Here is a 26,270-nt window from a genome sequence, read left to right on the forward strand (position 1 = left end):
GAGATATTTATCAAAGAAATCTTTATTTTATGTGAATGCTACTAGTAATGTGAGAAGGATTACTGGAGACCAAAAAGATCCATAACAACAAAAGGTACCTTTGCTTCACTGGTCTCTTCACCATTTCCTTTTTCATTTCTGGTACCTGAAGCTTGAGATTTTGAAGGTTGCCAATCCTGTGACCCAGAGATGATATCTGGAGTTTCTGGTTCAGAAGATTCAGTTTCTATTAATCCAGCACTAGTATCTTGAAAGCTGAAAATAAGGCATTCAGAGAAAATGTAACATCAGTACTTTTTCCACACACAAGTTAATCAGGGCTGCAGGATCAAATTGCACTATGGAGTTATTAAATATACAGTGCTACCACTGTGCATTTGCCCAACCGGACAATGTGCAGAAATTTTAAGCATTCTATTGAACCTGCCAAATTTTATGACTGCCAACTTCATTCCCTTCGTCTATATAAAAGTTCTTGCAACCAAATACATAAGCTCTGAAAAGCTTTAGTTTAATCTTAATAAAATGTCTTTTAAGCACTACAGATGAAGAATTATTTTAAAAGCAAAAAAGCTTTTGAATATTCTGAATTGGCTACAGGAACGCTCTCATTTTACAGAGAAAATCTAATATGGAACAGAGAATATCAAGAAGAGCTTCATCAACACAATGAAGTTGTACTTCAACCCAGAGACTTATTAAAAGTGTTATAGCTCTTCCTCAAATATCTCGTCATTTACAAAACATCAAAAATATCTGTGTAACGGTGATAAGAAAATCTCCTTAGTAAACATGGAAATTAGTGACACAAAGTGAAGTGCTATATACTGTAAAAAAGTTTCTCAAAGTTCATGACCAAAAACAATTGCATCTTTGCAGAAAACCTGGTTATGTTTCAACTCAGTATGAAACTAAGTATAGTTTTGTTTCCCCACAAGTGTTACAGAAGACACATTTTATAGTAAAAAGTGTACAGAAGCCCCCCTTCTCCCCACACCCGCCACAAAGTACAGTAGTAATGTTACTAAGCTCTATTTTAGTAGTACCATCACATTTTCCTTAAAGCTTTAGGGAAAGGTTTGGAATAAGTCACTGGTCTTGACGTACATCCCAAAAATGAGAGAAATTTTGGATTTAAAGAATCACTAAATGGGGGTTTAGCATTAATTTTTATTAAGTTAAGAGGAGGCTTTCAGGGGAAGGATCATGTTGCAGGTATAAAATTAAAGCAAGTGAGTCCACCACCCTTGAGGGCAAAGCTTGACAACACATGGAAACCAAAGACCCCATCTTCACCAATGAATGTGATGGTAACAAAACAAAACTAATTTTAAAAATCAAACCATTTCTTGCTGTGTTTGTAGCAAAAGTTACCTGGCTAAATCGAGATAATTTTCTTCTGTTTTATCATTCAGTTGTAAGCAGGAATGTGATTCTTGCTCCACCAGGACAGGAGTCTCATCCACATTTTCTTGATTAAGAACATCCAGTTCCTCCCCACATTCAGTACGATTAGCACTGTTCATACCAGACACTGCATTTTTTTCTGTTAGCAAATTGTTAAGTGTTTAATATGTATTTCCAGAAAATGCCTGGTAATGTTAGGTACAGATTCCAAAACATCCACAAGAGAAAACACCAATACACACAACAAAAATAGGGCTTCAATTTTAGAAGTTATTTTGAGAACCAATTTGAGACACCCGAGAGGGACCTGAATTTCAGAAAAATCTAGCATTTAAAGTGTTTCTGACTGGGCACCTCAAAAATTAAGGCAACCAAAAAAAAAAAAATCATTTCACTATGAAAGTTCAGACTTATGGGTATAGATAGCTAAAGTTTGAAACTTTGGGCTAAATTCAGATTTGTTGCTACAATCAGGAAAAAGAAAGTCACTTTCTTCCAACTGAGTAAAAGTTGAAGTCTACAAAGAAAACAATATTGCGTTTGGAGATTTTGTTTTTAAACAATGGTTGCGTCATTGAACAGATGTCACTTGTCCGTTACCAAAAATGACGCTACCTTTTCCATGACAAGTTGTAGGCTTATGTAATTATAAAGGTTATATTGTAATTTATAGTAAATTGAAAAGGAATTCAGGTTAAAATTTTAAACATTTTCTTTACCTACATTAATCAACAGTCAAAGAGGTTTAAAAAAATTTAGATTTAATTTACTGGTTCGCACCCCATTCAGTTTGGAACTTCTAGGCAGTTTCACCATCCAATTTTCACATAATAATGTTGCAAAGTTTTAAACACTTCTAAGGAAAATTTCTACATCTCAACAAAAACTAGGTTGATTTTTTAAAAATAAAATATTTTAATGGGGGCTATTTGGAGATCTGTTTAAAATTTTTTAGATTTGGGGCCAAAACTACCTGACAGTGCCCTTTAAAATGAAACAGGACATAAAACTTTCACCAAAAGGTTTATGAATTCATGATATATTTTTCCCAACTACATTTTCGAGGGTGATCCATACTGTTTATTAACATAGCTGAGATCTCACCTGTGCAACCTCAGTGGTTTAAACCAAACAATATTCCATAATAGATTGGATTGCTGTAATGTGATATCAGAAGTTATATCTAAAGACCACCATGAAACGTCAGGTAGTCCAGAAAGTGGTAGCGCTCTTGCTTAGAGGTGCTTCATAAATTATGTCTGTGCTTCAAGGTCTGCAATGAAAGATCCAATTTGTTTCCATATGTCATTCAATCTGTTTTCACTTCAAAACCTTAAATGGTTTGGAGTCCTGGGTACCAAAGAGATGAACTCTCTCCATATGCAGTAAATGGCACTTGATATCAACCAAGGTACTGAAGCTAAGCGCCTTCCTGTTTAAAAAGAGAGGGGACTGGCTGCCAGGCATTTTTTGAGAAATGAGCTTTAGTTGAGGGCCTTTCTTCCCCAATGGTCTGTTGATCTTCAGAGCACACTGCAAAGCCTGTGTATTCTCCCAGGCTTCCAAGAAGGAGGTGCATTAAAGAGGGTACAGGTAAACTAAGAGAGGATGGTAATTGTTAGACTTAAGTTGAATGAAAACAATTACCATCCTTTCCGAACCAACAATAGTACCTACATGTTATTTTTTATACCATACAAAGGCCCAAAGAGAACACATCAAGTACTTCTATAGGCTAAAATTTGAGGCTTATAATCCGACGGGGTAGCTAACGCACAACAAACTGGGACAATGCCAACAGCAGAAGGATGGATTATGGTTAAGCATTTTAATCTTACTTTTATTGCTGGATTTCCCCCCCTTAGCTGGTTTTGTGGGGGCAGCTCCCTCTTCAGCCAGATTCTCCACTTCCAGTTCAGAATCATCTTTTTTCTTCTTTTTCCTCTTCTTCTTGGTTGTCACTGGCTCCAATATAATCTGTTCTTCTGTCTGTTCAGAGACACTCAGAGATTCTTCATTCTCCTTCTCAGCTGTCCCAGCATCCACTTCTGTTTCTGCATCAGAAATTCTGATACCCTGAGGATCTTCCTGGTCATTATCTGCGTCTTCACTGACAACTTTAGCTATCAGACAGTACAGTTCCAGGTAAATATATTAGCATTATAAACTAGGAATCTCAAAGGTCTTTCCATTATCAATGTCTGGTGCATTCATCTATCCATGGCAATATGCTGTCAGATATAGCAATAGAGTCCTAAAGAAATGTTTTGGCAAACAACCAACCAGAAGCAATCAAGTCTCAGCACCGGTTAATTGATGCTGCAACACACATTTGGGGGACAGTCCTTGAATCTGAAATTGTTAAAAATGTCATTCTGTACTCAATGCACATTGCTTTGTCCTTGTGGTTTTTAAGTTGGGTAGTTACATTGATTTTACTACAACATGAAAAGTAGATACATCTCTAACCCCGATATAACACGAATTCAGATATAATGTGGTAAAACAGTGCTCCAGGGGGCAGGGCTGCGCGTTCCGGCGGATCAAAGCAAGTTTGATATAACGCAGTTTTACCTATAACGCAATAAAATTTTTTGGCTCCGAAGGACAGCATTATATTGGGGTAGAGGTGTACTTGTCTTCCTGGGGAAAAAAATCCTACTATTGTGGGTAGAGCTTAATTTGTGGCTGCATATGGCATATTATGCTATGGTAGTTCAAAGAATTTATCTAATTACTTTTAGTATATACTACAGTATTCAGAAGTATTAGGAACCTAAACTTTCTAGGCAGATTGTTTTCTGGTTTTGGGAAATAGCTTCTAAAAATGACAATTACCTTTTCTTTTTAAAACATTCTGAAATACCAATAGTCAATCACTGCAAAAATATTGATTTGTATACAGTGCTAAACACCATGAGTAACTGTTTTTACTTTTGGCACCTTAGAGACTAACGAATTTGAGCATAAATTTTCGTGGGCTACAGCCCACTATGAAAGCTTATACTCAAATAAATTTGTTAGTCTCTAAGGTGCCACAAGTACTCCTGTTCTTTTTGCAGATACAGACTAACACGGCTGCTACTCTGAAACCTGTTTTTACTTTGCATTTTAATATTTTTACACTAATTTTTGCCATTCCCCTCCCCACCAGTATAAGTGACAAATCCAAAGTGCAACACAAGAGTAAAGAAACATGCCTTTTATACTACATTAAGTACAAAATAGGTTTATTTTTTAGCCCACAACTAAAAACTTAACATTTTACATGTGGTGTGAAATCCACCAGGTAGGAAAAGACAGCATGATTTCCATTAACTCATATTCATAATCTTATCTAGTAATTTCAGGCAAGTAAATTTCTAAAGACAACAATGGTCTTTAAAAATTACTTTTTTGGCTGCTACTTCCTAGACAGTCTCACCTTTGTAAAAACTTTTCACATATTGTTCTCAATGCCATTTTTCCTGAAACAGCTTTTGACAGTTCAGAGAGTCACAAAATTACATTTAAAAAACTATAAATAGTTTTACACTACTGCTAAAGCAAAACATGTATAAAAATTAATGAAATTCTTTTCACAAGCACTGAAGTACTTTATAAAAAATTAAAAGATTAAGAGTAACAAGAAAATAAATCTTACGCTATATTTTAAACTGAGAAAGTGAGCCAGCTATATGCATCTCACTAAAGAGAATTATACTTGCAAATTTATAGTGGGTGAGGGCAAGTCAAAACTATAGCAACATGAGAAATTGGATCTAGAGAAATCAAAATCACCTAAATAAGAGTGTATCAATATGAAGGGCTTTCAATGCCTGTGGCAAAGCCTTAAAGTGAATTTGTGAGCACCCTATGAAGATATTTATTAACAGATCAAGTTGAGATACTCCAAAACAGAAATACAAGATTCCAAACCAACTGTAACCTGGATAAGGAGTACAATTTTATTTCATACAAGATACCTCTCTAGAAATTGGCTAATACTATCCTCTAAATGAGCAAATTAAGAACTGAAAAAAAGTCCTTTTAGGAATCCAATGATGTCACCCAAGTCTCCCATTGCCTGAAAGAAATCTTTTCAGAACAGTGAAGTATGACATTTCTTAGAGGATTTTTTTTCTTGTTCAATGACCCAATAGTGAAGCACTAGAACAGTATTATTCCATATTACTATCTTGAACAGAAAATTTTAAATTAAGTACCTTTTTGCTTTTTCCGAGATTTGTGTGGCTTCTTCTCTTTTGAACTTTGTCTTTTAGTAGCTTTTTGCTTCCTCTTTTTCTCATCTGCCAGTACCTCCTCAAGCAACTGGGCAAAGAATTCAAAGTCAAATGGTCGCTTTTCCTCTGTCCAATTAAAAGAGTGAAATATAAAAGGTAATATTTCACAGTTAATAAAATTATTCAAACTTCTGCTTTCTTAAAACAAATACTTCATTTATGATTTCCACGCCCAACCACCACTTTCCATACTGCACGTTTAATGACTAGTCAGTTTTTTTTTTATACAAGTGGCACTGAAAGCTTGCAGAGACCAGAGGTAACATATTAGGCGTGCAGAAGTTTAGTTTTAAAACAAAGGTTGCGACGTGAGCTGTGCAGACATGCTATATCACCATGGGAAAGCTCTCCCAACAATAAAAAACGCACCCCGAACAAGCAGTGGTAGCTTTATCGCCGGGAGTGCAGCTCCTGGCAATAAAGAGCTATTTATACTGGCACTTTTCAGCGCTAAAACTTTTGTCACTCAAGGGTGTGTCTTTTCACACCCCTGAACGACTACAGTTTTAGTGCTGAAAGAGGCAGCGTAGACACAGCTTAAGAGAGAGTTTCACATAATCGCTTGGAAAATTCTGAAAAAACAACAAATATTCAGGTTGCATCACAATATCAAATTATGAACCACTGTGCTAAATGAAGTAGACCCTGACATTTCATGAAAATAACAGTAGTACCTATACAGCACTTGTCATTCAAGATTCTCAGAGTGCTCTACAATTAGTAACTAATGGATCCTACATGTGAGATAGTTAAATATTACTCCCCATTTCACAGAAAGACTCTGAGGCACAGAGAAAGTATATGCTTAGCCCAAATTAGACACCAAATCAACAACAGAGCTGTGACTAAAAGCTAAAAATTTTACTTTCAGTCTTGTACTTTAACCACTACATTAATCTCTAAATGTTAAGTATTACAAACAAACACCCTATTGTAGAATTAATTTATTGGATCAAACAAACTAAAGCAAAAAAAAATTACATATTCATAACACTTAATCAGAAGAATTTAGTTAAGTAAAAACTTACTGAACGCTTTATCTATCCTCCATCCATTTGCTTTTTCCTCACGTTTAAACTTGTTCTGAAAAAATGTATATTGTAAATTATATTAATCCTTCTCCACTAAGCAAATGTTACAGTACTACAGATATAAAAGGTAGCAAATTAGGATAAAATACTCCTTTAGTTAGTGAAAACATTGCCCACAAGGACATAAAGTTGTAACTACACCTCTACCCCGATAGAACGCTGTCCTCGGGAGCCAAAAAATCTTACCGTGTTATAGGTGAAACTGCGTTATATCAAACTTGCTTTGATCCGCCAGAGTGTGCCCCCCCCGCCCCCCGGAGCACTGCTTTACTGCGTTATATCTGAATTAGTGTTATAACGGGGTAGAGGTATAACACACTGGTTTGAGTTACAAATGTATCTACTTCAAATTGGGAAGTTTAACTAATTTGTATCAGATCAAGAAGCACCTTATCCATTTCAGACATATTACTCTGGATATTAACTACATTCTGAAAATGTACTGTTACCACAAACTTTACCCCCAAACCATATACCATCAAAAGTTATTAATACTAAAATACTGTTTAAACAGCATGCAAGAGGTTGAGAACAAAAGTAAATGCTGACAATTGCACTGGTAATATCATTCTCTGCTTTACTTACCTTAATCTCTGTTCTTGCTCTGTGAGGAAACAGCTGACCAATGAGAGAGAAGTCTGTTCCTACCATGCTAATAGCTAAGAAGAACATGTCAGTTTCTGTAACAAAAATAGACATACACAAGTAAGTATTGAATGCCATCATCCTTTTTACTACATGAACCAAAATCTTTACATTTAAGAGTAAAAAAAATATGTATACCCAATATATTCAGACAGAGCTAAATTCCAAACCAGACCATTATTCCAGTTCATAGTTTCACAGAGTTTAAGGCCATAAGGGATCATCTGAACTTCTGTAAACCACAGGCCATTACATTTCACCCAACTACCCCTGTATTCAAAGTTATTTTTATTTGAGTTTGCTTTATTTTATACTTTTTCTGCTCATCACATTGTAAAGCATCTTGATACTACTGAGGAATGCTGTATAAATGTTTCTCTGGGTACTTACGGCATCAGTGTGGCTTCTGAGCATCTAGCAACATGGAAAACAGATCAAGCTAATTACTATAAGTGAATATATATCCAATAACCTTGAAATTATTCTGATTCCCCACCCTTCACAGTGGAATACACTAAATAACAGCATGCCTCCTGAAAAATATTTTCCTCATGTCATGACTTAAGAAGAAGGGAGAGGTGATTCAGGTACTACTAACACTATTCACTCCAGTAAAGAGCAGTTTGGAGAAGATTTCTTCTCTAAAACTTAAACAATGTAATTTTGTCAAAAAGTAAGCTATTAAGTCAGGAAGATAAACACTGAAGTAATTAAAAATGATCATCATGTATCAGGAATAAATTTCATGTTCTAAGAGCTTACTCAAAATAAGTTGCTTCTGTGGTTATCAAGCGCTTCACATTCACACCAGCTTTTAACCACCTGGAAAATCAATTCCCTCTATACTATGCCTTTGTGAACAGTATACTTTGAAGTTAAATAATGCATGTTCTAAACCAATAATTTAGCTTCTGCAGATCATACCATTTTTTGACTATGGGTATGTCTACACTACGGGATTAATCCGAATTTATATAATTCGAATTTGGGAAACAGCTTGTATAAAGTCAAATGTATGCGGCCACACTAAGCACATTAATTCGGCGGTGTGCGTCCATGTACCGGGGCTAGCTTCGATTTCCGGAGCGTTGCACTGTGGGTAGCTATCCCATAGCTATCCCATAGTTCCCGCAGTCTCCTCCGCCCATTGGAATTCTGGGTTGAGATCCCAATGCCTGATTGGGCCAAAAATATTGTTGTGGGTGGTTCTGGGTATATCCTCCCCCCTCTCCAGGGAGCAACGGCAGACAACCGTTTTCGCGCCTTTTTCCTGGGTGAACAGTGCAGACGCCATACCACAGCAAGCATGGAGCCCGCTCAGCTCAAGACAGCGGACATGAACATTGTAAATACCTCGCACATTATCGTGCAGTTTATGCTGAACAAGAACCTGGAAAACCAGGCGGCGAGGAGCAGGCTACAGCAGCGCGGCGACGAGAGTGATGAGGATATGGACATGGAATTCTATCGAACTGCGGGACCCGGTGATTTGGAGATCATGCTGTTAATGGGGCAGGTTATAGCCATGGAACGCCGCTTCTGGGCCCAGGAAACAAGCACAGACTGGTGGGACCGCATAGTGTTGCAGGTGTGGGACGATTCCCAGTGGCTGTGAAACTTTCACATGCGTAAGGGCACTTTCTTGGAACTTTGTGACTTGCTTTCCCCCGCCCTGAAGCGCCAGAATAACAAGATGAGAGCAGCTCTCACAGTTGAGAAGCGAGTGGCAATAGCCCTGTGGAAGCTTGCAACGCCAGACAGCTACCGGTCAGTCGGGAATCAATTTGGAGTGGGCAAATCTACTGTGGGGGCTGCTGTGATGCAAGTAGCCAAAGCAATCACTCAGGTGCTGCTACGAAAGCTAGTGACTCTGGGAGATGTGCAGGTCATAGTGGATGGCTTTGCTGCAATGGGATTCCCTAACTGTGGTGGGGCGATAGATGGAACCCACATCCCTATCTTGGCACCGGAGCACCAGGGTACCCAGTACATAAACCGCAAGGGGTACTTTTCAATGGTGCTGCAAGCACTTGTGGATCACAAGGGACATTTCACCAACATCAACGTGGGCTGGCCGGGAAGGGTTCATGACACTCGTGTCTTCAGGAACACTACTCTGTTTAAAGGGCTGCAGCAAGGGACTTACTTCCCGGACCAGAAAACAACCGTTGGGGATGTTGAAATGCCAATAGTTATTCTTGGGGACCCAGCCTACCCCTTAATGCCATGGCTCATGAAGCCATACACAGGCAGCCTGGACAGGAGTCAGGAGCTGTTTAACTACAGGCTGAGCAAGTGCAGAATGGTGGTAGAATGTGCATTTGGCTGTTTAAAAGGTCGCTGGCGATCGCTACTGACTCGCTCTGACCTCAGCCAAAGAAATCTCCCCATTGTTATTTCTGCTTGCTGTGTGCTCCACAATCTGTGTGAAAGTACGGGGGAGACCTTTATGGCAGGGTGGGAGGCTGAGGCAAATAGCCTGGCTGCTGATTACGCGCAGCCAGACACCAGGGCGATTAGAAGAGCACACCAGGAAGCGCTGTGCATCAGAGAAGCTTTGAAAACCAGTTTCATGACTGGCCAGGCTACAGTGTGAAATTTCTGTTTGTTTCTCCTTCATGAAAATCCGCCCCCTTTATTGACTCATTCATTCTCTGTAAGGAACCCACCCTCCCCGTTCCCCCAGCTTTCTTTCAAAGGAAATAAAGTCACTATCGTTTAAAAATCATGTATTCTTTATTAAGTGATTATGAACATAGGGAGAGAACCAACAAGGTAATCTGGGTGAGGTTTGGGAGGAGGATAGGAGGGAAGTAAAAGGCCACTGAACAAATTCAATATAATGACAGCCTTTTGGTTGGGCTGTCCACTGGGGTCGAGTGGGAGGGTGCACGGAGCCTCCCCCCCCTCCCCCCCCGCGTTCTAACACGTCTGGGTGAGGAAGATATGGAACATGGTGAGGGAGGTTATACAGCTGCTGCAGCAGCACTCTGTTATCCTGCTGCCGTTCCTGAAGCTCCACCAGACGCCGGAGCATGTCCGTTTGCTCACGCAGCAGCCCCAGCGTTGCAGCCTGCCACCTCTCATCTCGAGCGTCCCTCATCACCTCACGTTCACTGGCATCTTTCCTAAATTTAGATACAGTGTCCTTCCACTCATTCAAATGAGCTCTTTCATTGCAGGTGCATTCCATTATTTCCGTGAACATGTCGTCTCGCGTCCTCTTTCTACGCCGCCTTATCTGAGATAGCCTTCAGGACGGAGGAGGGAGGCTTGAAAAATTTGCAGCTGCTGGAGGGAGGGTTGAAAAAAAAAGGAGAGAATTTTTTAAAATGATACATTTTACAGAACAATGCTTATGCTCTTTCATAGTGAAAAACAATATTCACATTACATAGCACATGTGATTTCAGTACAAGGTCGCATTTTCCATCTTAATATTGAGTGCCTGTGGCTTTGGTGCTAGAGATCACAGACGCAGGTCCGGGCAACAGAATTCAGCTTGCATGCAGCCATGGTAAGCCATTGTCTTTCGGCTTCTGTGCCCTCCTTTCCCACATACCAAGCAAAGCCCGTTGACTGCTGCGGTTTTCCTGTTAACCTTCAGCAGCAGAAAACAAACTAACCCCGCCCCCCATTTCCATACTGATTTTACAGAGATGATTTTTACCCTTTTCTTTAATTAAAAGCCTTCTTTTTAAGAACCTGATTGATTTTTCCTTGTTTTAAGATCCAAGGGGTTTGGATCTATATTCACCAGGGAATTGGTGAAGGTCTCTCAAGGCTATCCAGGGAAGGGAATTAGCTTTGGGATGGTGGCAGCGGGCCAGAGCTAAGCTGGTAGTTAAGCTTAGAAGTTTTCATGCAGGCCCCCACATTTGTACCCTAAAGTTCAAAGTGGGGATACAGCCTTGATACCTGGGGGAGCAAACAGCTGTGCATATCTCTCTATCAGTGTTATAGAGGGCGAACAATTTATGAGTTTGCCCTGCATGAGCTTTATGCAGGGTAAAACGGATTTATCTGGGTTTAGACCCCATTGGGAGTTGGGCATCTGAGTGCTAAAGACAAGCACACTACTGTGAGCTGTTTTCAGGTAAACCTGCAGCTTTGGGACAAGTGATTCAGACCCTGGGTCCGTGATTTTATCCCAATTCTCTGGGATGATCGTTTTATCCCTCCCCCCACCGCGTGGCTGGTAACAGGGAAGATCCCTGCAGAAACCAAACTAACCCCCCCGCCCCCCCCGCCATGAATTCTCTGGGATGATCGCTGTACCCCTCCCCCCACCACGTGGCTGGTAACAGGGAAGATCCCTGCTAGCCAAACGTGAAAAGCTCAGCGCCAATTCCCCCTCCTGCGCTTGGCTAACTGCAGGGAAGGATTTCTTTTCAGCCACAGGCAAACAGCCCGGTAGGAACGGCCACCTCTGTCCCCTTAATTAAGCTCCCGAATTTCAACCAGGTTACCATGAGCGATATCACTCTCCTGAGGATTACACAGCAAGATAAAGAATGGATGTTGCTTGAATGCCAGCAAACACCGGGACCACACGCTGCCAGGCTTTGTCAGGCAATGATACCAGATTACTTGCTGCAAGCATGGCGTGGTCAAGTGTCCTACCATGGAGGACGGAATAAGGATGCACTGCCCAGAAACCTTGTGGCAAGGCTTTTGGAGTACCTCCAGGAGAGCTTCATGGAGATGTCCCTGGAGGATTTCCGCTCCATCCCCAGACACGTTAACAGACTTTTCCAGTAGCTGTACTGGCCGCGAATGCATCCCAAGTCCTCAGGGCAAAGTAATCATTAAAAAACGCTTGCTTTTAAAACAAGTTTTATATTTTAAAAGGTAAACTCACCAGAGGTCCCTTCCATGGGGTCATGGTCTTGGATACTGGCTTGGGAGGGTACTTCAGTCAGGCTGAGAAAAAGATCCTGGCTGTTGGAGAGAACGGAGTGCTGGGTGCTCTCTGCAAGCTCGTCCTCCTCCTCCTCCTCCTCCCCATCCGCAGAATCCTCAGGTGTAGCTGATGAGACTATCCCCGACCCGGAATCCACGGTCACAGGTGGGGTAGTGGTGGCGGCCCCCCCTAGAATTGCATGCAGCTCGGCGTAGAAGCGGTATGTCCGCGGCTCTGACCCGGAGCGACCGTTTGCCTCCTTTGTTTTTTGATAGGCTTGTCTGAGCTCCTTGACTTTCACACGGCACTGATCTGAGTCCCTATTGTGGCCTCTCTCCATCATGCCCTTGGAGATTTTTTCAAAAGTTTTGGCATTTCGTCTTTTCGAACTAAGTTCTGCTAGCACTGAATCCTCTCCCCATATAGCGATCAGATCCAGTACCTCCCGTACGGTCCATGCCGGTGCTCTTTTTCGATTATCGGCCTGCATGGTTACCTGTGCTGATGAGCTGAGCTATCTGTGGTCACCTGTGCTCTCCACACTGGACAAACAGGAAATGAAATTCAAATTTTCCTGGGGCTTTTCCTGTCTACCTGGCCAGTGCATGCGAGTTCAGACTGCTGTCCAGAGCGGTCACAATGGTGCACTCTGGGACAGCTCCCGGAGGCCAATACCATCGAATTGCGGCCACACTAACCCTAATTCGAATTGACAAAATCAATTTTAGCGCTATTCCGCTCGTCGGGCTGGAGTACAGAAATCGATTTTAAGAGCCCTTTATTTTGAAATAAATGGCTCCGTTGTGTGGACGGGTGCAGGGTTAATTCGAATTAACGCTGCCAAATCCGAATCAAAGTAATAGTGTAGACCAGGCCTTTGAATAACCACTCATTAGCACATTTGTTGAAAATATTTTTCTCCTGAGGTTTAGCTTATTTTATATGTAATTACTTACAATCACTATTGATATGTTATAGTTGTATTTTGTACACACACGGGAGTATTGATAATACTATGTTTAATTAAAAATACAGCTTTTCCCCTAACAATTTTGTTCTCTTGCATTTTCAATTAACAAGCTTATTTTTGTTTATGTCTCAGTATCAATGGAGAATTAATCCTTAGGAAATATGTTATTTTTAGAGTTCTCAGATTAAAAGAATACTAAGAATTGTTACATTTTGGGTTTAAGTTACGCTGTGTGTTACTTTCTTAAATACCTTTATTACTACTATTATATCAATTGTCAACAAAAAACAATCTAGATTTTTAAAATAAGCAAACACTAATCTCACTAATTCTGCAAAGAACACTAGATCAACATTAATTAATGAATTTTAATTCTCATCTTATTCTTTATGAATGCAACCACAAAATATAACAAAACATTGTATTTTTTTAACTGCTCTTTATTTATACAGAGTAGCAGTATTCCAAAGAATTCATGAGAGAATCAGGAATGAAACTCCACAATCTTCCACCCAAAGATTTGAGAAGTGTTCTCTCACACAGTGATCTCTACCACATTGTAATGCCGGCAAATAATAATAGCCAAATTCTGGTAGACATAAGCATAGTGTTCTGCACCCACAAAACATAAGTGCTCATATACACTGCAAAAAGCAGCCCGATGCACAGATTCCTCACACCATCTATTCCTAAACCATGCTGGAAGGGCTGTGTGTATAACTGCTGCCGGATTAGGAAGCACACGTGATTTAATATGTAGTTTATACAACCTGGTCCCCAGTCCCATAACGACTCTCCTGTCAGAGGCACATTGGAGTGGCATTTCAACTTCTGGAGTGGTAACCAGCTTCCAGCCCATTATCTCACTGGATGTGGGTTTCTTGAGTATGCCTATGTTCAGCACAAACTAGAATTCTGCTCATTAAGGTCCCTATCCTACAACTATTAAATAAGTGATTAACTTTACACATGAATAGATCCATTGAGGTCAATGGGACTACTCACATGTGTAAAGTAATATATGTATGCAAGTGTCTGCAGGATCAGGGCTTAGTCTTCTACAGATTCAAAACTTGAAACTAAAATCTACCTACCTTTATTTGACCACGGCTTGGTATAAAAACTTTTCCTAAAGCTGGAATAGGTAGTTGTGGAGCCACGCTCAAAGATCGGATCATTTTCTTCTACGACACATGACCCTTTTGTCCTTAAAACTTCTACAGTTAAACTGAAAAGAAGAAAGCAACCCAGGAATGGTCAGACATCAGAAATATCATTAGGGGCAATAAAAACCTGGAGAACCACATTTTATGTCTGTTGAGAACCTGAGAATTAAGACTCTTCCTGCCATACTGCAAGTTCACATCAATTTAACTATGTTTCACTACCATGCCAATATCTCTCTATTATATGAATTAGAGAATATTGGGAATTGATATTAACCTAGTTAAATTACGTAACAGTAGAACCTCAGAGTTACGAACAGCAGTCAAACAAACTGACCAGTCAACCAGACCCCTCATTTAGAACCAGAAGTACATAATCAGGCAGCAGAGACCACCAAAAAAAAAAAAAAAAAAGCAAATACAGTACAGTACTGCATTAAATGTAAACTATTAAAAAAATAAAGGGAAAGTTTAAAAAAGACTTGACAAGGTAAGGAAACTGTTTGTGCTTAATTTAAATTAAGATGGTTAAAAGCAGCATTGTTCTTCTGCAGTAAAGTTTCAAAGCTGTATTAATCAACGTTCAGTTGTAAACTTTTGAAAAAACAACCACAACGTTTTGTTCAGAGTTATGAACATTTCAGAGTTACGAACAACCTCCATTCCCAAGGGGTTCATAACTCCGAGGTTCTACTCTAATTACATTCACTCTAACATTTTAGAAATATGGAACACATATACATTAAGTAAAATGTAATGAAGAGTCCAATGTCTCAAATTTGTTTGTCCAATTAGTCTTAAACTTTCCAAGAAAACTCTTTTGCAAGGTCACGTATGGGAAATTCTTCATTTCTTTTTTACTGTTCCAAATTCCTCTTCCAGGACATCCCTAAGCTCCCGTAATAACTCAAATCCTGACCCTGTAATGATGCATTGTGTATAGCCCTAATTTGCTATCCAACACAGAATTAAATCAGGGGTGGGCAAACTTTTTGGCCTGAGGGCGACATTGGGGTTCCAAAACTGTATGGAGGGCCGGGTAGGGAAGGCTGTGCCTCCCCAAACAGCCTGGCCCCCACCCCCTATCCACACCCAACTGCCCCCCTCAGAATCCCCAACCCATCCAACCCTCTCTGCTCCTTGTCCCCTGACCGCCCCCTCCTGGGAACCCCTGCCCCTAACTGCCCCTCCCCGGACCTCACCCCAATCCCCCCTACTCCCTGTAACCTGACTGCCCTGACCTCTATCCACACCCCCACACCCTGACAGGGCGCCCGGGACTTTCACGCCTATCCAACCGTCCCGTTCCCCATCCCCAGAACCTTCGCCCCATCCAACCACTCCCTACTCCCTGTCCCCTGACTGCCCCCCGGGACCCCATGCCCCTTATCCAAACCCCCTCTCCCCGCCCCCTTACCATGCTGCTCAGAGCATCAGGACTGGCAGCCACGCCGCCCAGCCGGAGCCAGCCATGCCGCCGCGCTGCCGGCAGGAGCTTGCAGCCCTGTCACCCAGAGTGCTGGTGGCACGGGGGCTACGGGGGAGGAGGTGCCAGGGGCTAGCCTCCCCAGCCAGGAGCTCAAGGGCTGGGCAGGACAGTCCTGCGGGCCACAGTTTGCCCACCTCTGAACTAAATTCTAAGGTATTATGTAAAATTATGAAGCCAGATAGTTAACTCGATTAGCAGGAGTTACATTGTTAACCACTCTGGAAACCAGATAGTAATTCATCAGACACACATAGCACAGGAGTCAGTTGCAGAATATCAGTTACCTTTCTTCATCCAGAATAATTGTACCATCTTCTGCTACTTTCACTCGAGGAACTAGAAGAGGACCATCATTCTCCTCCCCTTCCTCTGGCTCAGTCTCAGCCTCCTCATCTTCATGATCAGGAGCACGTATCTCTTCTGGTCTACAATTTTGAAAGATTAACACTTCAGCACATACACACAAGTAACATTTTCTTCTGGTCGCTATGTATCTGCTAGATTACCCCATACATTATTCAGTCACCTAGCTAAAACCCCCACAATTTTATAGATCTTCAGATTAATGTTTTATCAGTTATATTTTGATATATGAAAATGTCAATTGGCTGGATGCATGTAAAATTAACACCAAACATGATGTTAACTGGCTGCAACAATAACTTTCCTTGAATTACAAGTACTCCCTGTCATAATAAAGATTAAAAAAAACACAAATGTAACATGATCAACCTATTACCATGAATAACAAGATACTCATCACAGCTAACCTGTGTCAGGAAATCTGAGTGAACAGATTGATTTCTACATTCTGCTCCTGGACAATTTATCTAATGACTACCATTTCTCCTCCATCTTCCTGCCATCTAAAATAATTCGTTTAAAACAAAGGAATAAATTTATCACAACAGTAAGTTAGGAACAAGACAATCCCTTCTGCATTACAGATACATAAAATGTACTTCTTTTCCAACAAAAGGCATTTTGACGTTAAGTATCAGAGACACAAAGACTTACTCTTTCATTTGGACCTGTGTAGAAGTCTTCTCAGTTTTCTTTTCTTCCGCCAGCGAAGACCTATTAATGAATATTAGAGATATGACAATATTCACTGATACATAGATTTACATTAACAGGAAAAAAAAAAAACCAACCCCAAAATCTGTTCTAAATCTGAAGGCAAAACATCTTTGCTAGGGCACTCTCTTTATATCATGCTAGTGCATCATCTAATTTCACAATCTGTATATACTGCTAAGTGACTTGAGCAACTTAAGGTTCTAGAAATGAATAGTTCAGGAGAATTAGTAATGGGATAGAGAACCTGTTGTCACTTCACATCACCTGACTTTACATCATCTGTCCGAATCCATTACATAATATCGTAGTACTATGCTAAAATGCAATAGGGTATTTAGTTCGTGCTAGCAAGATCTATATAGACCTATTACTGTGGAACTTGTTAGTGAGCATTAGAAATCATATCCATGTAGCACACACTGCTGCTCCATGAAGAGATACCATGAGTTCTTTGATCTCAGACCAGTTACCAGTGGACAGCTAACAGTGCCACTGCTACCACCAACACAATTGGCAACAATGTTAGCAAGGCAAGCAGAAATGCCAAACTTCCAATGGACACAGAAAATGAACTACCTACCCTACTACTCCTAAAGCTAGTCCTTCCAGGTAGGGATTATATTGCCAGAGGTTTGACACATTATTTTTGTGCCTTGTTCCACACTACACATGATTAAGGATACAATTTAGTCATGGAGGTCATGGATTCTGTGACTTCACTGGACCACCACGACTTCGGCTTAGCTGTCAGCAGCACGGCCGGAGGCGTGCACCCCACTCCGTCCCCCATGGCCGGAGCCAGGGCAGTGTGCCCAACCCCTTCGGCTTCAACAGATTCCAGAGGCATTGTTGCATGTACCCACCCCACGGCTTCAGCAGGGTTGGGAGCTGGGAGCTGTGCCCCCATGATGATGGGGCTAGAGCTGTTAGTCCCCACAATGGGAATCCAGGTGTCATTCCTTCCCCTCCTCGCCCAGCCCTCTTTCCCCCCCATTATTTTTAGTAAAAGATATGGACAGATCAGGGCTCCCATAAATTTTTGTTTATTGCTCATGACTTGTACGTGACTTTTACTAAAAATAACCATGACAAAATCTTAACCTTACTTATGATAAGTTGATAGCTTACGGTCACTACCCTCTCAAGACACACCTCCGCCATGATGCCTATTAAAAAAAGTCAGCCAACTTATGATGGCTACATTGAAGAGCAGCTAATATTTAATCTACAATTGGGAAAAATTCAAGTGTATGTTCATGTATACACACAGATTTGATTATATCATACTTCACTTATTACTTGTCTATATACATTGAAATACTTCAGGGTATGGACTGTGTCTCCATATGTTTGTACAGAACTTAACATGAGAGACTAATCCCAATTGCAATACAAATACCAAGTAATAGTGATACAGCATTCAGAAGCTTACATTGCCACTGTCCATGCTTTACCTGTTCTATGGATAAACAGGACTTCCGTATCCAGGGCTGTCAGTATAATACATTTCACAAGGATTAAAATTAGTATACACAGACAAAAACAATTTACTGTTAAGAGAACTGTACTTACTTCATAGGATTGTTTTCTGGCAGGTAGTATATCAAGTCTCTCATAGTCATTTTGGAATGATCTGGTGGAGTTTTCCCTTCAATTACTGTTGGTCTATTTTTCCATCTTTTCTACATACCAAAGATACGTTTATTTAGCTTTTTCTTTACTCACACACTATATAAAAATAAATATTTATTTTTATATGTGCCTGGCCTAATTTTTCTCTAACATTATAGTAGCTTTTTGATTTTTACAGTGTACATTTCTCAAAGACATCATCAACCTTAATTGATCTGGGTTTTCAAGAGACCTCAATGCTCTGTGTGGGTATGAGTGTGTAGACCCAGAAGCCAAGACACACTGAATGCATGGTCTAGTATCAGAGCTAAAAGGACTGAGGTGTGTCAAACCAAGGAGCGTGAGACACTTTAGATATTTTATCTTTGCCTAATTCAAAATAAAACAAATAGTGAACTTGCACAGGATTGCAACTGTTGGGTTTTCATATAAATGATGAATTCAACTTCTAAAAATGAACACTGTCAATTAAAAATAGATAAAAATAGTTTCAGAAACTATGAATGCTCCTGAACTCCCTGTCATTTTGTGTGGCTTTTTTAAAAGTAGTATTATTGTTGTTGGCAGGGAGATTAAGGACCTGTTATAGTACATGAAACCACTTTTCTTTTTTTTAAATTGACTAATTTTCAAGTTGACTTATCCACCGAAAGGAAAGCTGCTGCCTCTTTTCCTTCTCATATGTACCTTCTCTATTGATATATACAAATCTCTTACATTGTGCTGCTGAATTCAATTTTCATTAGAATCTCATGAGATTTAATAGTTAAGTGTTTTAACATCCCTATAAGATTGCTCTACTATAAAATGGTGGATATTGGTTAACAGAATAATAATAGTGAAGTGAGCTGTCCAAGGTAACAGAACTGAGTCAATAACAAAGCTGAGTACAGAACACAAGACTCCCAACTCTCAGCTCCCCCACTGTATTTACCAATGATAAAAATACATAGTTAAAATAATAAGCATTCTGGCTGGCATGTTAGCAGGAGTATTATTATGTCACATAAAGGTCCACTAGTAGAATCACACCACGACCAAAAATAAATAAGTAAATCCTTTTTATACAAAAGAACACTCACTCCTGTGATAGGACAAGAGCTACTAAACCCCATCGTAGGCTGCCAGCATTATGCTGCTGACATCATAGTTACTGTAAATTACATACTGGAATTGACCCACAGGGATCAGGCAAATGTTGATTCCCTTTTTTGTGTCCTCTCTGCCCAAAATTCCCAAAGCAGGACCTTACCATCCTCTCTTTCTTAAGCTCTTCTTTGAGCATCTCTCTTAACTTCTGAGCTTTGAGGATTCTTTCACGGTCTGAGCATTTTTGTTTATCTTTTGTTAGCGGGGATTTTTTATGTGGCATTTCCTCTTGTGTGGTTCTTCCTTGGGTGGGTCTCTCCTTGAGAGGGCAGAGTGTGTTCTTCTGGAGGATTTCATCATTTTTGAGAGCAGTTACACCCACATTTGGCTCTTTGCTCACTGATTTTTTAAGTGGGGAAAACTGTGGCACTTGTGGGACAGGTGTTTTCTTTTCAGGCAGTATCGGAGACTTTGGGGAGCTTTCTGTATTAATCTTCTCTGATGGATAGGATTCCTTCTGAAGTGAAGAGTTACCATTAGTAACAGACTGAGGTACTAGTTTTTGAGAAGACTTTGATACTGAACGTTGTGCAGATGGAAGTGTAACTCTGGGTTTTGCCAGATTAGGCATAGTGGATATTCGTTTTCTTCTCTGTAAAGGTGTATCTGCAGGTTTCCTAGCTTCTCCATCATCATTTGCACAACCAGTCCTTTCATCTCTGTGGAAAATTAAAACAAATATCTTACCCTGAAATCCCTTACAATGACAGTTTTGCTACTTTTAAAATTGCATTGAGGGGAGCACATCTAAAGCCTAAATATAGTACTAAAAAAAGTGTATTACTCTGAGAACCTTATCCAAGAACCCATACTTAACCAAACCAAGACATATTGAATGGTGCCTCGTAAATTATGTAAAATATTGATTCTTATGTCCAAAAATCAAAATGTTAACAAGTTTTTAGCAATAGTGATTAACATTTAAGTATTCAGACTGTTTTTTTAATGAAATGCTCTTTACCTTCAATCTCAACGCACACTCATAGATCACCAGATAATAAAATAGTTTATGCATAAAATTAAAATTGTATAAAAAAATTTAATAAACTCAGATGTAACAACAATGTGTCAGGAAGGTGTCAGGAAAAAGGCTTAATTTAAATTCCTCTGAAGTCTCATAGATTTTAAGTATTTGCAACTCAAAAATTCCTCAAGTATGTGTAACTCCTTAAAAACCAGAGTGAAACTGACAAAAGTTTCACAATCTATGCTAAGTGTACAAAAAGTCAGCAGCCCTTTCCTAGGTGAGTACAGTACTATTAGTTTCTACAGGATGTCAATCTTGGTTTAAAATTAAACTAAGGTTCTAACACTTAAGGTTGCAAAGACAATATTCCCAGCATGAACCTAGTGCAAACCAATGCACTGTTGTCTTCCTAACTCTGCAGGCCACTCCAGTGCCTCAACTGCTGATCATTGCTTCGTCAAGATACAGCAGAGGGGAACTGCAAAGATTTTTTTAAAAATGAGGATTGTGCTTTTTTTTTTTTTTGGTTCTGCATGATATATAAAAAAGGCCTGGAAAGTCAGTCCCTGGTTGTAGTTTTAACTTTCAAAGTATCAGGAATGTCAAGTCTGAATAAAATAAAACCCCAAAAAATGTCAGGTATATTTTTCAAGCTCTGTGGTAAAGTCATGTAGACATTTTAAAATGGACACAGTACTAAGTGACATTTAATGATTTTAATATGGACTGTTTCTTTAATTCTAGGTGTAAATCCAAGAAAGTGTTGCCCATTCTAATTAATAGATATCCACCCAAACTTTGGTACCAAAAGCAACAACAAAAAAACCTGTTTGCTGCTGCTGTTTTTTTAATGGCACCCCTCAAATGTCAGTGTTACACAACTAGGAGTGGTATACTTTCCTTGAGTTGTGTTCTGAAGACCTCCACCATTGATTTCAATGAGAACTGTGCAAATCAAGGTAATATCTGGTCCCAAAGTGAATCATTATTATAATGGTTTTTCTTAGTATTTGCTCTAGTGTCCTAAGGTGTTACAGAAAACCAGATATGACAACTTCCTAGGTGCTACTGCAGTAAAATAGTAGATTAATAATAATAGAAAAAGGTCTGCACTGATAAAAAAATTATTCAGTCCTAGGGAAATCAATACTAAACTTCCAAGTACTAACTTCAACCATAAATATTAAACGTATGGCCCGATCCAGAATTGTTTTCCACCTAGGAGAACCCCTGCCCCTAGGCAGGGATCAATTTATTTCAATGGAGGCTCCTCCACGTGAGGCTTATTGCAGGATTGGGGACTATAACAAAATAAGAATAATTATGTACAAAAAATACCTATATAGCCATTTATTTCTAAACCAAGGGCTGGCACTTGTTGCATTCTTGGTTATCTTAGATCTAGCAAATAGTGCCTTCTCATCCTGCAGTAATATGTACTTTGCAACTTCAAACACGGCCAACGAGGGAACAATCCTCAGACTGGAAAAATACCTCCTGAAAAAAAGGGAGACAGGCACGGAGAAGGCATTGGACACCTGACAGCTTCCAAGCACGGTGCGTGCAGCTGCGGTGTGAGGGACAGTGCAGAGCGCAAGGGCAGGTAGGCTGCTGGCCATGATGGTAACCAGACAGCTCCCAAAGCTTTCCAGGCACCTGAGAACCTGTACAGGACTGAGACCTCCAAGCAGCGCCCTCCCGGCGGTTGCTGGTCCTGCTCCCCCAGGTTGCACGGAGCTGGGGCTGCTCCTGACAGCGAGACTTGCCCAGCGGCGGCTTGGTGGGGCTAGAGCCGCGCAGAGCCCAGTACAGATCGCGAGCTACAGGACTCACCTGTTCCCCTGTTGTCCCCCCTCTGGCTGGGGCGGGGGGGCCGGGCGGGGACCGGCAGCAGCTCCGGGAGAGGCTGTCGCGCTGGGCTGCGGCTCTTGCCTTGCCGGCAGGGAGGCAGAATCCTGGCCGCGCTGCGGCTCCGGGGCCGCCGGGGCGCTCGGGCCGCCGCCCCTACCCACGGGCCTCACATTGGGCTTCACGCTGAGCCTGGCTCGGCGGAACATGTTGCCGGGCTGCTCCCCCGTTCCCCTCGCTCAGGCGGGGGAGGAAAGAGCTCGGTCCGGCCCCTGGGAGCGGCGAGGGGGGGTCACTCCCGCGCGGCCAGGGAAGCGCTAGAGCCGAGTGTCCCGCCTCCGGCGCCGCCGCCTCATGTCACTTGCCGCACACCGGGTTCGGGTCCCCCTCCCCGCCGTGCCCAGGGTCTGGTGCGGCCAAACGTCATCAGCCTGCGACCGGTCGCAGCGGGGAAACACGTTCACACGTGACGCATCAGAAGGCGGGATAACTAGCGGAGATTGCGGCCAAAGTGACGGAGAGCCGGAGGGGACGTAGAGTGCTGCGTATCGCGAGTCCACGGCTCACAGGGTGTGGGCTGTTTGTTACAGCCCCCCCCCCCCCCCCCCCGAGTGCCTGGGGGTCTGTGATTGATGTGAGAATCTGAGTTTTCCTTTCAAAAAGTTATGTTTCTAGCCTTTGTGTTTACAGAGTTGAAAAAGCTCATACAAGAAAGCGCTTCCAAAATGCATATTTTTTTAAATCTCATTTGTAAGCAAGTCTTCTGATTTTGGGAGGAGGGAGGGGGTTCTTATTCAGGGTTTTCAAGTTCTTGCAGTTGACCTTATTCCTGAGGGAATTCTGTGCCAAAAAAAAATAAAAATTCTGTGCACAGTATTCTAAAGTCCTGCAAATTTTATTCATCAGTAAATGTGGAGGCTCCGGTGTGGCAGTAGAAAGCACAGGCCACTGGCTGCATGGAGGTGGGACATCACCCTGCAGCCCCCCGCCCCTCCTTGACATGGATTTAGTGGTGAGCCTGCACCTGAAGCTGACAGCACAAGGGCTGGGCCTGCCCCAGAAACATCCTGGGGGCTCTGCACCATGCACACCAGGAATGGGGAGTCAGTCTAAGTCCACCAGGATGCAAGTGTGGACAGGTTTAGCATGAGCGGATCTAGATGGGGGGGGGTGAATCTGGATGCACGTGGCCTTGTTGGGGGGTTCCATTTGCAGAGGGAGTCCAGGTGAAGGTGGTTGGGGCTCAGCAGGGGAGGTGGCTTTGGGGGCTGAGATGGGGAGTCTGGGTGCTGGTGGGAGGGCTTAATGGGATGGGGGTCCAGGTGCTGGTGGGAGGGCTTAATGGGATGGGGGTCCAGGTGCGGAGGGCTCAGTGAGAGTTGGTCTGGATGCAGGGGTGGGATTGAGGTGCAGAGGGAGCTCAGCAGGGGGGACTCGTAGGGGGATCTAGATACATGGAGGCTCTGGATGCAGGGAGAGAGGCTCGGCAGGGTGGGGGTTCAGGTGCACGGGGTTGGACGGATGGGGAAGCACCTACTCCCACGGCTGAGGAGTGATGGGGGCAGGAAGCGAAGATGGGGAGGGTGCAGAGCGTTCTGCAGCCAGGGGAGGTTCCTGGGGCTGGGGGTGACTCAGCTCCAGCTGCTCTTTGCAGGGGAAGAGAAAGTCCTGGCTGGCCTCAACCCCAGCCCATCCAGGACTAGCAGCTGAACCCAGTGCAGGGTAGGAGCCACTGGCTGGGCCATCTCCAACGCTCCCCACTCCCTGCCATTTACCTCTCTGCTGGCTGCTCTGAGCACCCAAAACAATGTGCCTGTGTTGCTGGGGGTGGGGGGAGGGGGGCGCATGACCGCTCTTGTGGCTTCCCTTTGCTTCCACATGAGAAAGTTATTTTTTCTGTGGGGAAGCAAAGAAATCTGCAGGGCATGAATTCTGCGTGCCCACAGTTGCAGGACGCCCGCAGAGGTAGGTGCTAATGCGGCTGCAAGTGGCCCATTCCCCCCGCCGGGAGCAATAGTGTAAAAAAAATTGGGGGGCATTACTTTTTGGCACCCTAGGCGGCCGCCTAGTTCAACTAGTGGTTACACCGGCCCTGCATATAAGTAAAGTCCTGCACCCACGTGGAACTTTTTGCTGCTTGAGGACCATAATTGTTGTGACAGTCTTAATACTGCAGTCAATAAATAAGATTTTCTGTAGTTTGGAATTACTTTTATTTATTTGTATTACAGTCATGTACACAGGCCTCAGTCAGGTTCAGGGCACCATTGTGACAGGCATTCTGCACATATAGGCCTCGTTCTTGCTATGAGCTCTGCATGGACATACTCTGGCAACTACACAGAGTTCATTGGGGCCATAATAAGAGATAGTCCCTGCACCCAAATACTTTATAATTTTACATCTTGAGCTTGCAATAAGATCCATGCAGGCAGTCTCTTGTGTCCATGCAGAGCCCCATTGCCTTCATGATTTCAGTTAGTAACAAGTATCTGCTGGTGCAAAGCTCATTGAACAGCATAGATGTTAATCCTGCAAATGCTTAAGCACTTATTTATTTAATTTTACTCATGTGAGCAGTCCCATTGCTTTGATTGAGACTACTCACATTAGTGAAATTAATCATGTGCCTAAATGTTTATACATTTGGGACCTAAAGTACCAACTTTACAATTAAATCTGTGTAGGAATGGCAGACCCTTCTGCCTGTGCACAGAAACTAAAGGGGTGCTGCATAGTTTTAAGGATTTGCCTGCACAGATCTGATTACAAGGTGAGGACCGCAGTTTTTCATATTCTAATAACTCAAAAACAGCTTAATTAATTTTGTACTAAATTTCTAAAATAATGGTAAATCCAAGAGCTGAGAATCAAGCAGATGACAGTTCAGCCCAGAGAGACATTATAATTTGCAATGATGTAAGTGGGGCTTCTGGTTTATGAAGTTTAGTTTTTCGGCCTTTGCTATTTAGTTTTAGATAAATTATATTACCTTTTTAAGGATTAAATGTGATTTTAAAATATTGTTTTTCTCAAATTTAACAAAAATGACCTCCTCTGAAACTCTGAATTCCTGGCTGTGAGTTCTCATTTAGCATGTGAGGACCGGACCTGGTACTGTTACAGCACCATAATGTTCTACATTGCAAGAAGAGTAAATATTGGTCACTTCCAGTTTACATTTTAGAGATTTACCATCACTCACCATTTTATCTTGACTATTGCAATATTTAGTGTGTTTTTTAAGCCCGAGTACCTGGAATTCTGTGATTATATGAAGAATCACAGTTTTAATTTTTTTAAAAGCCTTCATGGTTGAAGAGAAAAATTTGAAAAGAGGACCCAAGTGTTCCCTAAAAGGCGCAAAACAGCTCTATTTGCTTTCTGGTTTTTGAGAATTTAGGGTGCCCTGGGATCATATTTTCACGCTTTTCTATGCCATCAGGCAGGACAAAAACCTGCTTCCAAAACAGAAAAGTTGTGGCTTTCAGATAGTCATGTGACGTTACTGCCTCCCGGAATTTGGAGGAAGGGGTAAGAAACCACACCAAATATTCTGAAACTTCGACGCAGCCTTAAATATCGTGAGAACGCTGATTTCCACAACCGGAGGGAAACAGATATAACTTAGAGAATTTTT

At 41.7% G+C, this 26,270-nt stretch overlaps 1 protein-coding gene across 8 annotated transcripts in view; it reads right to left on the reverse strand.

Annotated features, from left to right (window-relative positions):
- Nucleotides 1–23,058, reverse strand: part of BDP1 (B double prime 1, subunit of RNA polymerase III transcription initiation factor IIIB) — an 82,896-nt gene extending 59,838 nt beyond the window's left edge. For 5 of the 8 annotated variants that reach the window (XM_065599109.1, XM_065599115.1, XM_065599114.1 and 2 more), the window contains exons 1-12: nt 22,616–23,058; nt 19,919–20,474; nt 18,607–18,716; nt 16,972–17,031; nt 16,239–16,379; nt 14,394–14,527; nt 7,367–7,461; nt 6,719–6,773; nt 5,613–5,756; nt 3,246–3,530; nt 1,375–1,546; nt 99–255 (exon numbers count right to left, since the gene is read on the reverse strand). In XM_065599109.1, the coding sequence (XP_065455181.1) occupies nt 99–255; nt 1,375–1,546; nt 3,246–3,530; nt 5,613–5,756; nt 6,719–6,773; nt 7,367–7,461; nt 14,394–14,527; nt 16,239–16,379; nt 16,972–17,031; nt 18,607–18,716; nt 19,919–20,474; nt 22,616–22,839 (2,133 nt within the window). In that variant the 5' untranslated portion in view covers nt 22,840–23,058. The remainder of the gene's footprint in view (nt 1–98; nt 256–1,374; nt 1,547–3,245; nt 3,531–5,612; nt 5,757–6,718; nt 6,774–7,366; nt 7,462–14,393; nt 14,528–16,238; nt 16,380–16,971; nt 17,032–18,606; nt 18,717–19,918; nt 20,475–22,615) is intronic. The other 3 variants (XM_065599111.1, XM_065599110.1, XM_065599113.1) reach the window with 2 other exon arrangements.
- Nucleotides 23,059–26,270: the final 3,212 nt, after the last annotated feature.

This window comes from Chrysemys picta, chromosome 6 (assembly GCF_011386835.1).
Source record: "Chrysemys picta bellii isolate R12L10 chromosome 6, ASM1138683v2, whole genome shotgun sequence".
NCBI lineage: Eukaryota > Metazoa > Chordata > Testudines > Emydidae > Chrysemys > Chrysemys picta.